Source organism: Cupressus sempervirens, chromosome 9, assembly GCF_028749045.1.
Source record: "Cupressus sempervirens isolate cs-2001-9-10 chromosome 9, ASM2874904v1, whole genome shotgun sequence".
In the NCBI taxonomy this organism is placed as follows: domain Eukaryota; kingdom Viridiplantae; phylum Streptophyta; class Pinopsida; order Cupressales; family Cupressaceae; genus Cupressus; species Cupressus sempervirens.
The window spans coordinates 684,712,313-684,725,569 of record NC_143126.1 but is presented as its reverse complement, the minus strand read 5'-3'; the positions used below and the strand labels follow the sequence as shown (position 1 = coordinate 684,725,569).

At 33.8% G+C, this 13,257-nt stretch overlaps 1 protein-coding gene across 1 annotated transcript in view; it reads left to right on the top strand.

Moving 5' to 3' along the window:
- The window catches only part of APC7 (tetratricopeptide repeat (TPR)-containing protein), a 316,090-nt gene extending 307,353 nt beyond the window's left edge, over positions 1–8,737 (top strand). Inside the window, exons 17-18 of the mRNA XM_089801665.1 lie at positions 8,224–8,284; positions 8,382–8,737. Of these exons, the coding sequence (XP_089657791.1) occupies positions 8,224–8,284; positions 8,382–8,465 (145 nt within the window). The 3' untranslated portion in view covers positions 8,466–8,737. The remainder of the gene's footprint in view (positions 1–8,223; positions 8,285–8,381) is intronic.
- Positions 8,738–13,257: the final 4,520 nt, after the last annotated feature.

Here is a 13,257-nt window from a genome sequence, read left to right as displayed (position 1 = left end):
CCCAAAGTTTCATTCAATTATCCCGAATGAAGATTTTATAATCCAAAAAAACAATAAGGCACAAAGTCTCTAATTGAATACTCACAAACTTTAATAAAAGTGCTTACAACTAAAGCACAAAGTCCTCCTGTTCTAAGTATTTGCAGCTACTATGAACTATAGCAAATGTTCTTTTTGCAGCACAAATTCATCAAAAACTCGAATTGAATGCTCAAGAGATTAATGTAAAACAAACCATAAATTGAATCAAAGATAGATTAATCAATTCAAAGTAAGAATACACCAATCAACCTCAAGCTTCACAACACAAACTTTTAGAACACTTGCTTCTTTTATTTAGTTCAAAATTTTGCATCAAGAAACACAAGTTCTTCAAGTTACAAGAGGTTTCAGCATAGTCTTCTTGCATAAAACAAAAGATAAAAGTACAATGAACTCACTCCTTTATATATAGGTAAGGAGTGGAGAAAAAGATGGAGAAATAAAGGGAATGTTCCCCTATATTTACGACTTGTTTTCATCCTACATGTAACCTACCATCAAAACCACACCAATCTTTAAAGCATGCAAAAATGATAATTGTCCATGACATTAAAGAATTCTCTTCAAAGAGTGTCGATGAAAGCCTCAAACTTGTGAAGAGACTCGTGTACAGCTGCGGGGTCCGGTGTACCCATGTGTTGTGCAACGATAGTTTGTGAACCATACTCACACCCTTGGAAACAACCTTATTGTACTCTCCAATGTTGACCTATTGATGATTGAGTAGAACCTTGTAGCTCGTCAGTTTATAATTGGAGAATTGTGCTTGGTTCTGAACGGTGATTTTTACCCTGAACCATTACAGTCATGGAGAATGGTAGATAGCTATGTGTTGGTAAGCAAATTTGTCACTGCAATACTTTCTTCAAAATGACCTTGTTTGCTCAAAGAGCAATGACAACCATGCCAACAGTATGAGAGATTGCAACCAGATTATGATCAAATTACAATCTTCCTTTGTGTTTGAGAGGGTTAACTCCCTCATATAATGGGGGTGTTTGTAGTTTTTGTGCACCCTTTACGTGAAAGTACAAAAGGAAGCATAATAAAACCAAGGAAATGATTAACATAAACCCCAGGAATAGACGTACAGATACTAGTTGAGATTCATAATGCATAAATATTACAAAGGGGTTTCAGAACAGAATGTAACAATGCCAAAATATGGATAGATAAATCTTGGCATGCAAAAAGATAGACTATGCCAATGCATTCAAATCAAGATATCAAGAAATTAATCCATTTCATCCCATCATTTACATTAAGTGGAAAACCAATTGGATTTCACCATTAAATAAAGAGATTAGTAACTTGACATGTGAAAAATAAGTAATAACAACTCATTAATACGTTTGAAACATATAACTAAATGCATTCTTTGTTCTCTCTGTCAAAATATACAAATTCAAAAACAATTATGTACTTTGTGTAAATCCAAAAACTCTGTTTGAAAGTTTCTCCATAGTATCTCCTCTGCAAAAGGTCAGTTTTTTACAATGTTAAAGCTTGTACATATAGGATCTCTTTGATAACCCACTTGTAACCACTTAGCATAACTCCCTATTCACTTCATATAACTAATTAGGGTAACTACTTCGGGTAACCACTTAGGTTTACTATATGGGTGATTACTTTTGATAACTAACTTTTAAAAGATAAGTTAGTATTCATTATTCAACTAACTTTTACAAAAACTAACCCTGAATTCTAAATTTCAGTTACAGTAAGTGACCTTTTACAAAAGGATAATCTGAAACTCATAACTTCTAGGCTTTGAGTTGAGGTGCTTATTTTGTCTGCATCATTTTTCCATGTAACCATCTCACCATCAGTTCTTTGAAGCTCTTTATGAGGACGGAAAAAATTATGTGTTGTAATACATCCAGGACTCAACAATCTGAAGCTTCCACCAAATATATGAAGCATAATATGAAGCTCTTTATGAGGACAGAAAAAATTATGTGTTCTAATACATCCATGACTCAACGTACATGCATAATGTGAAGCTTCCACCAAATATAACATTCTCTCTACTACTTTAGATTGTGTTGATAATTTGTCGAATCACCCCACCATGGTAGTAGTGGCCTCTTGCTTTAGATTTCCAATAAACCCCAACCTGTCCTCTGAGAATAAATAAGCATGAATTTCAATTTCTCCTACCTCTTTTTTGTTTCTTTTGCTGAAGCAATAGTATTACCTGGGAGCACGACCACCTTTTATTCTTAATTTCTTTAGTTTGGTTATTCTTGTTGATGCCTGTGGCTGGATGTAGTGTACCACACTAAATGCTCCTACATTTTTTCAACTCCAACATATGCAAGTCTGTAAAATGACATCTCTTTGAAGAATTATGCCAAGGGTTCATGTGCCTGTGTGTGAAGTGTCATTGAACAGTTGAAATGCTGTTTACGTGCTCAATATTTTGCATGTATGTTATCCCACAAGCATGCTGACAGAGGTTGGTAGCCATGGCACAAACTCTAAAGTTTGTATGGCCACTTTCAACAAATAACAACTGTGCACTCCCTGCACTCATTGACATTCATGCAACTGCATTTCTTTCACCCCTTTCTTTAAAAAGATCTCGGTGCTTGTATTTGATTCCACATTTTGCAGGAATACCTTGGATCTGGTTTAAATGCCTTTTTCTCTTGACCATTTTTCAAGTATGTTTACCAGCAGCACTTGCAGTTATAATATCGAACGAGATTCCTCTGTACTCCATGACACTTTGAATAATGTTTATACCCTATCCAAAGATTAGACATTAGTGGAGATTTGTTGATGATGGTGTGAAATTGGCTTTGTATCTGCCGATTAAACCTGCTCAAGAGTCTCTCAAACCGTTACAACAAATCCACATTCTTGTAAATTTAAAATCATTGCATTCAATGAGATGTCGTATTCAAAACATTCAGGCAAAAATGGCGTGCACTTTTTCTAGATTTGATTGCATGTCTATTTGGAGTATTTGGATCCAATTGAGTGTCGTTTATTCAGAACATTCAGGCAGAAACTGCATGCACTTTCTCTACACTTGATTGCATGTCTATTTGCAGTATTTGGGTCCAACTGAATGTTTGTAAAGCCTTTTCACCAGATAAATTCACAACCTCTCTTTGAGGCAGATGTGAAATGCTTCAATTACTGTGTCTACACTTCAACATTTTGTTTGCATATGTGGTAGTTATAATAATTACCATTCCACTTAGCATTTCAGGCCTGTGTAGCTACAAGCTCAACTGCATTTGTTTCTACATTTCTAAAGCCCTGCAAACAAGTTTGTTTCTCTTTTTCGAGCTCTATTATTTTATGGCAAGCAGGGAAAATATCGGTAAAGCTCGCAAAGTATGTATTATTCTCACCAATTGTGGTTGAAGGCTTTTAAAACCATTTCCACAACTCCTTTTTGCGCACTTCTGCAATCTTTTTATTTTTTCAATGAGATGACATGTCTACAGGCATTCTGTCAAAAATTTCACTCTTGTTGTCTTTTCTCCACAAGTATAAGATGTTGGCAAAGGTGCTCTTGCATTTGAGCATCTCGTCAATCTGCTCACATGCTTTTCCATGTGGTCATTGATTGATGTGAGATATCATTTATTTGATGCATTCTATCCAACATCTTCAAAGTTCAACCAAGGCAGAATCATTTATTTGATGCATTCTATCCACATGATCTCTTGGATTTGCAGGAAGCAATCTTCAGTTGCTCAAAGTTCAACTGTGGCAGAATACATTGTAGCACCAATGAGAGCAAGAGAAGCAGTATGGCTTAAAAAATTGCTTGTGTGTTTATTTGGTGAGCCTTTGAATCTTACCATTATTCACTATAAAAACCAAAGTTCCATCAAGTTATCCATGAATCCGGTATTTCACGATAGATCAAAGCATATAGAGATCCCTTACCACTACGTAAGAGACAGTGTGGAATGAAGAGCTATCCAGTTGGAGTATATTAATACGAGTGATCAAACAGCTGGCATTCTTACCAAGCCTCTTCCAAAGGTGAAAGTTGATCACTTCAGAAAGAAACTTGGTATGGTTGAAATGTAGGCCTCTGAGATTAAGTCTCAAAATTGTATTAATATTTATAAAGATGTTTAAAGTGTAAACTCTTTTATCATATGTGTGACTATGATTTATGGGCCTATCCTATATACATTATTAAAAGGTGACGATCTTTTCATGATGAATTGTTGACTCTAACATTATAAGGTGACAACTTTATAATGATTAGATTACTATCATGATGAATATCATGTGACTTGATATTCATAGACAAGTCATGATAGTTAAAAGTACATATTGATAGCTATCATGAGACGTGATATTTGCAATAGATCTTTATGTCTTCTTATCATGGTGGATATTATGAGACTTAATATCGGTGGATATTGTGAGACCATGATCTCTTATGGTGGACATCATGAGACTTGATGTCAATGCACATACCATAACTGAGAAGAATATCATGTGATTTGAAGTTCTCAAGTATTTCCTTTAATAACACAAGCTAGGTGATATCATTTATATAAGGAGAATATACTAAATTATATATATGTGTGTACTTTGTATTCCCTAGCTAAGAGGGATTGTTAAAGTATATAGCTTTGGCATATACAAATCTCTATGGTCAATTATATGGGAACACATACATATGGATATACATATGTATATACATACCAATATGTTATTCATACTGATACATATAATAATCATTGTCTATAAACCAATGATCATATACAAGGATAACTTTAGTGGCTAATATTTTCCAATTGGCTAATCTTACTCTCTAGGGACCCCAAATTTGGCTATTTTTCTTGCACTTTTGGGGTAGCCATATCACCTACACTTTAGAAAAAATGGGTCCCATGCTTAGGCCGACCGCCAATAATAATACAAAAGTATTTTTATTTTAATGTTGACTTCGCCAATGGAGTCTAATCTTTTCACGTGATAAATTAAATATTTTCGCCTACAATTTCCAAGGCTTGTCTTAAGCGATGGTCATATTCGCCAATATTTGGTAAGAATTTAAGTTTGGTTACATGTTAAGTAGTAGATTTGACATGTGTCTCTATTGTGGAGACTTTCCTTGGAACTTTTTATCCTTTCTTACTTTGGCCCAAAATAGATTTGATTGGGGACACGTCTTTATTTCAATAACTTTATTTAAAATTTAGTATCCTTTTAAAAGTCTTGCCCAAAATAGGCTTTAGGCCATTTATTTGGGATCATCCAATGATTATAAATAATAGGGGTACTACCTCGAAACCTCCATTCAATTATTGGAGGGAAACTATAATGATAAAAGTGGGTTAAACTAAACCAAGGTCACCGGGAGACGGGGAGACTTTGAGGTCTCCGGTACTAGTACTGGTACCGGTACGGCAATTTTTCAAATAGGAGACGGGGGTACTTGGAGACGGCAATTTTTTTTTTTTTTTTTTTTTTTAAAATAAATTTTTAATAGTTTAAACTTAAAGAGTTTAATACTAAAAGTAAATACAAAATTTCAAAATTTCAAAATAGTAATACCGTAAGACTAAAAGACTAAAGTAAATAATAAATTAATAATACTAGTGTTGTCACATTAAAAATTAAAATAGATTCATAGAGTCAAACTGTCAAAGATTATAATAATAAGCGGTCAGATACAGAAGTACATTACTGAAATAGATTTTAAAACCTGACAAATTGGCATTGCTACAAAAAATTTGTGAAAATTATTGAATTATTCAACATCAATGCATGCATAGAGACACACTTAGGATTTCTATTTTCTAACTAAGAGTTAGGATTGCTTAGTTTAAAAGGGAGTAAATCATTTTGTAATAGTGTTTTTTTTCCAGTTACACAGATTCAACTAACAAAGATTCCTATATTGGTACTAGGATATTGCCAACAGCAGATAAACAGGTACGAATAACAAATATGACTTATACATCAAACTGAAACATGATATCCTCTTGAAAAAACAGAAATATGGGACCAAATACATTCATGTTAACATACATAAAACCTCTAGTCTATCACTGTTATCGCTGAGTCTTTATCAGCAAATAGATGCTTGGTTTTCATGAGGAATAATACTATTATCAAGCATTTGCATATCAGATTTCTGTAACATACGTAATACTATCTTCTAATGCACTAACAACAGTTTTTGCACCCTAATTCCTCAACCGCATAAATTTATGTGATTTGGGATCTTTACTGCAATCCTGTACAGCTTCCAATATGTTGTCTTAGACTTGTATCCTGTTCCTGTAGGTCACGTACATCACCAAGCAGTTGTTACGGAATTCATATAGTACCTTAGAATTTTGCATTAAAAACATTTAAATGAGGTCTAAAATATATAAAATTATTTAATATTATATTTTACATTTATATTTTATCAGGAGACTTCGGGGAGACTTCACTTTTTGGATTAGGAGACGGGGAGACTTCAGGAGACTTTGTCATGAAGTCTCCAACCTTTTTTGAGGTCTCCGGAGACGCGAAAAGTCTCCGAGACGCGTCTCGGTCTCCGAGACGCCACTTTTAGGGGGGAGACGGGTCTCCTGGTAACCATGAACTAAACTTTCAAGTTTGATAATTAATTAAGCTCCATATAATAATAATAAAATCATGGTTTCTAGGTATGTGTACTTCTATCCATGATTTTCTTCAATAATAAAAGATTTGCCAAGATTTTATAGATTTTTCATACGATTGAAAAAATATCGCCAATTAAATTAAGAAAATTCCTACTTTAAAGAAAAAATTTGCCAATAGAAACTATTTTTCCCCCTCAACATATGATGAATTTGCCAAAATTTTATACTTTTTCCCAAAGGGGGGGTTTTCTTAAAGTTATCCCTGATCACATATATATTCATTTGAGATCATGCCTTATTTGAAATCGAAACATATTCTAATTTCCTTGGTTGATTATAATTGATCTGCAATACAACATTATCAGGCTGTGAGTGGACTGATCCTATTAAGTTTAGACTATTTGTTAAGTCTAACTATCATTGATTGGGCTTGCTAATACATCACCAAACAGGTGTGACAGTGAATGGTCATGTCTCCATTCAGAGACATGCCCATTCACCATCACCTTCTTATAGTATATGTGCTCGATCGGCCCCATATTGCCAAGTATCGAAATCAATAAATGTAAGGCAAATCTGCAGTATTAGAAGCATTCAAGTTGAAGATTATTTCCAATACATTACTGAGAAATCAGATCATAGAATCTGAAGAAATTCAGATCAAGTATTATTGAAGTTTTGAACCTGCAACATAAATCAGATATTAGTCAACATTATTCATTCTTGGCCTGTACAATCTGATATAATCTTAAAATTTTACAATAGACTTTAAGCCAAATGTAAATGAGCATCAACATATTTTTGAATGGATGTGTAGTTGCTTTGATCCACTATGTCGAAAGTGACTTTGAATCATAAGGTTCTACACATAGGATAACCTTCGATCTAATTCACTTTATAGAGTGTCCTTTTCATAATGCATGGCAAACACTGATGTCAGGAGACTCCATAGAACCATCTTCTTTAGGCCTCTGATTAAATGCATAGGATGCATTTATCTAAAATTCAGTGGGATACATGTACTTTCAATGAGAACATCAAACAATTGTCACAATTCAACGAAATACTTGTATACTTTCTGGTCAAAGCTATGAAGGCTTAGATGATCGGAACACTGATAGCTTATTAGATGTATATTTTTCAATCGTCTGAGAAAGAAAATGATGAATTTGTTGAGTTGAAAACTCTTGGGTCATGTTTGAAAAACTGGGTAACATGCTGTTGGATAGATTATAGTTGGTGTGAATTTCTATTAATGTTCAACATAGTCATGGCCTTCGGAGTGTGATGTACGTCATGAAGCTGATAAATGGAAAATATTAATTTATATTGTGTTCATTGTGCCATGTAAATTTCCCTCTGCTAAGTTGTGTATGCATGTTAATTCAAAGTTAATTGTTTTAGAATTCAGCATGTACATTGTGAGTTATAGACATTCTCAGGGCATTTCCTATTTGCCTATATGGAAAACTCCTTTCTTAAGCAGTACTTCTGGATTGTCCTGTAGTTTACTTTCCTCAGGCATGGTGAAGAGGATATGTATATTGAACTAATTTTAGTCATGTCATGACAGAATAAATCCAGATAATGAGGCGGCCAAAAAGGGACTTGAACGTTTGGAAAGACAGATGAAGGTTGATTTCACTCACCTATATCAATCTCTCCTGATCATGTCATATTTGCAACTTATATAATTTTTGTTGCAATTTTGTTGTCGAAATTTGTTTGCAGGGGGCAGATCCAGATCTTCCAGAAGAAGATGAGGAAAATGAAGAAGATGATGCCGAAGCTGAGCAGGAGGAGACTGAATATTAGCTGCATTTCAATGCCATGGTGTAAGATAAATAGGGCTCTTGGATTGAGTCCCCTAATAATCTGTACAATATTCATTGTCAATTTGCAAGGAACGACTTAGATCTGAAAGCTAAGAGCTTTCCAACTTATTTGGAATGCTCATGTTACTGCTGGCCTCACTGGCTATTGTATTAACAACACCTGACTCTTGGCTCAAGTTGCTGTATCTTTCAAGCTTTGAAATGAAAATTTACTTGATTCACCATCTAATAAAAATCAATGATTGAAGGCCATTCTGATGTCACTTTAGTTTAGTTCTTTTGAGAGAGTAGTCATAGTAGATTGCAACTCGATGACTCTTGGAGAATCTTTTCTAATTCATAAAATATATTTAATGCTATATGGTTGGGATCTATTCATAGATCTTCTACAACATGTTTAAGAAAAACTTTGTTTGGTGTTTTAGTGTGGATATGCATTACAAGCATTTGATTCATGTTTCATGACATATGACTCAATTCCTATGGTTGTCTTGAGTTCTTGGAGTATTGTTAAATAGACAATATGAAATCAGCATTCACAATGGGTCTTTAATATTATATAAAATCGTTAAATGTATCAATATACATCAAGGATAGCGAGGGTAATGCTATTTATACTTGATGTCTACAAATATATTTATAAAATATATTTCTACTCTTGGAGAATCTTTTCTAATTCATAAAATATATTTAATGCTATATGGTTGGGATCTATTCATAGATCTTCTACAACATGTTTAAGAACAACTTTGTTTGGTGTTTTAGTGTGGATATGCATTACAAGCATTTGATTCATGTTTCATGACATATGACTCAATTCCTATGGCTGTCTTGAGTTCTTGGAGTATCGTTAAATAGACAATATGAAATCAGCATTCACAATGGGTATTTAATATTATATAAAATCGTTAAATGTATCAATATACATCAAGGATAGCGAGGGTAATGCTATTTCTACTTGATGTCTACAAAAGCTTGTATGCCACTCAACTTCCCAAAAATCCCATCAGCAAACAATACCACATTGTACCACTTTCCATAGAAATTTGCCAATCCATGAAAAGTTCTTACCTCTTTAATGCTTTTTGGTGTTGGCCACCCTATAATTTCCCTTTCATATGGCTCATCCCCAATACCTCTGTAGACATGACAAATCCTAGATAGCCTAGTTTTGTCTCCATGAAACTACACTTATTGATGTTTATTAGTAAGTTCTCTTAATGCAAGCGCCATCATGCACGATCGTATCATTACTCCCTCAAATCTTGGTTTGTCATTAATTGGATACATTTAGGTGCTTATGCATGTGGGAGTCAATTCTCCATAAAGTTTTAATCATTTGGTAGTGTTTTGCATCATTTGTGCATTGCTTGCTCATTGGTCAACTGGAGTCAACACTGGTCAACGGGTAGTCAAAGTGGCTTTTCGAGTATTTGATGTAATAACTATGATATTGGCATGTGTTTGGGCCATTTCCTCATGTTGACTAGAGTCATATGTTGTCTTTGTTAAAAGTTGTCAAAATATTGCAAAATTAAAAGAAATGTTGCGAGTTGTCCAATTGCAACTTTTGCAAGTTTACAAAAGTTATTTAGCTTAATTTTTGGAATTAAAGTTGACATGATTGTAACAAGATCAATGTGTCAAAAAAAAAACCTCTTTGAGATGTGTGTGTGTGTGTGTACAAAATAAGAGTCTAGTAGCATAATACCCATAACACATGCACACACACACATGTACATGCATACATACATACATATGTATGTATGTATGTGTTTGTGTGTACAAAATAAGAGTCTAGTAGCATCATACCCATAACACATGCACACACACACATGTACGAGTCTAGTAGCATCATACCCGTAACACATGCATGCACACAGATGTACATGCATACATACATACATATGTATGTATGTATGTATACATGTACATGTGTGTGTATGCATGTGTTATGCATACATACATATGCATCATACCCATAACATAAGAGTCTAGTAGCATCATACCTATAACACATGCATGCACACACATGTACATGTATGTATGTATGCATGTACATGTGTGTGCATGCATGTGTTATGGGTATGATGTTACTAGACTCTTATTTTGTATAATGAGACAACTTGAGATTATGTGATGAAACGTGCTAGTTTTTTGGGATGCTTGCATGTTTAGATTTTATGAGAAGCTTAGTAGGCCATACAAATTTTGTGCAAACCTGATTTAGATTCATTTACATGGTTGAGCTTGATCTAATTGAATGAAGTAGAATCTTGTAAAGAATTAGACATTTCCTACATATGTTTTTATGAGGTTGATTCAATAAGAGGAGAAAAATTATAGAAGTATCAACAGTCCCTTAATTTCTCTTTTGTGATGAACTCTTGTGCTTAAATTGACTTACATTCATTTCAATGGTTCAATAGTCGAAGGCCAAATTGAGTGACCTTGATCCAAATGGAAAAGTTAAAATCATTTTAATAACTATTATGGATGCCTATTCTTTTGGGGATTGTTTTCTCGATTAAACATGCCGAAAGTTGTAGCTTTGTGTTCCTAGTCATATAGGAAATATGGGAGTGTTCATTTTCATCCTATGAAGGCATACACATTTATGTTGATTGTTCTAGGGAATGGATGTTTACCTACTACTTTCATGGTGCTTTGTATTGTGTAGAAGAAAGAAGCATGAATTTCACCTTGAAACCTTTTTAACATTTTAAAAGTTATTACTATATTAATTTTATAGCATGTTAAATAATTTCAACTTTATTGAACAATGTTGGAGGTACATCAAGTTCCTAAAGCTCTGACACCCTAGAAATATTCATCTATGGATACATTGTCAAACATTTTGACTACACTTGAGCCATGTTGACAACTCCAAGAAATTGTGAGCTTGCTAACATGCCTGCTTCATCCATTTGTTAGCCCACTTTTTTCTTTTTAAGCTAAAACATGTTTAGATGTTTTGCAGATTGTGAACTCGTTGACAAAATTACTTTGTTTTCCCCATAAGTAAGCAAGTTTAAGAACTAATATTCATTGGATTCATCTACTTAACTATTTTTGTCCATCATGTCAAATATTTTGCCATAGTTTTTTTACCATGTTAGAGGTTGAAGCTCAATTCTTGAACATGTGCATTTATTGGCATCTTCTTTGTCTTTTCTTCTTGTTATGTCATGCTAATGTTTGCTTGGTCTTCAAGTATGTTAGAGGTCCAAGGGTTCTTGAATTATTGGTATGTTCCAACATCCCTTTTGTCTTTTGTTTCTTTATTATGTTATGATGAATTGGGAGCCTTTTAAAACCTAGTTAGAGCTTCAAGAGGCCTTTCAACCTTTGACCTCGATAAATTTTATCCATTTGCATTTTTATCTAAATCTCCTATTGGGGCCTTCTCTATCTTTTGACCTTGTCAAAGATTTAGAGAATTCTTGAATATTCGAAGCTGCCCTGCTCTTCTTTATTATTTGTTCTCTTTGACTATATTAGTGATTTGGCTTCTCCTTACAAGATTTATTTAAGTTTCAAGAGATTATCAACCCTATAAAATCATTAACCTCTCTTCGTCATACCTTTTGTTAGACCTCACTTCACTAGCTAAAATTTTTATGGTTTCTAGTAGTTCTTGAACCTTCTAAAACCCAACCTCCTTGCAAATGAATAAAGAGGAAAACTCAGTTAGCTTTTTAGGTTTTCTAAAAGATGGGATGAATATCCAAAGGTACAAGGGATACACAAGGCATACATAATCTAAATTGTGATAGACAATATTAAACTATCTCAGATCATTTATCAAGGGTAAACTAACATAATGTCACTATGGACAAGGGAAGTTATATTCAAATCAATAGTTTTGTGGGATCAAAAAGTTAGGAGTATAATAATATAAAAGAACAAAATATAATAGATAATATTGTGGATCACTTTCATGTTTGAAAATGGTTAGGACGTTTCTCCACTTGGTTACATATGATTTCAAGCATGGTTAGTGTTTTAATAGATTTTTATGAGTTAATAAGTATTATCGTAACATATAAATATAATTTCAAATTGATTTCAAGCCTATCAACATCTAATTGTCTTGTTACAATGCTATGATTACCTTGGTTATCAATAAGTATTTTTATGTGGAGCCTAATTAGATTCGGAGGGTGATTCCCCGCTTCCCCCTCCCCCAATTTTTCTATGGGGGTTTGAAGGAAACATCTCCATGCTCTAAGGGTCAAGGGACAATGCCCCTTGTAGAGTCCTAGGGCAACGCCCAAGGTGGGGTCATGGGGTAGTACCCCAAAAGCCAAAAATGAATTTACTATTTTTTTGTATTAAAAGAGTTTAAACAACATATAGTTTAACATTTAGATACCGCACCAACCCTCACAAAACATAATCGAGGGAAGAACCAGTCTAAATTTTTTACATCATTTGACATTTGAAATGTATCTATTATAGCCCTCAAAAACAAAGAACCAACCCAAAAAAAAATAGTTTACACTTTATGCTTCCCCTATTAGGATAAATCCCTTATTAGTTTGTGGTGACTGATCTGGAAAGTATTGTACATACTTCACAAATTAGTTTTTTGTGGGCCCTATTTCATTGGGATTTTGGGTTGACATGTAATTATTAATTATAACCCTAAAGCAATAAACATACTTGTATAAAAGGGCTCAGGGTTAGGGATTGTTTTCATTGTGGTGATGCAAAAATTAGTTCTTGTAATGGTATTGAGTTGTAAGGGATTACAAATTGTAATCAGGTTG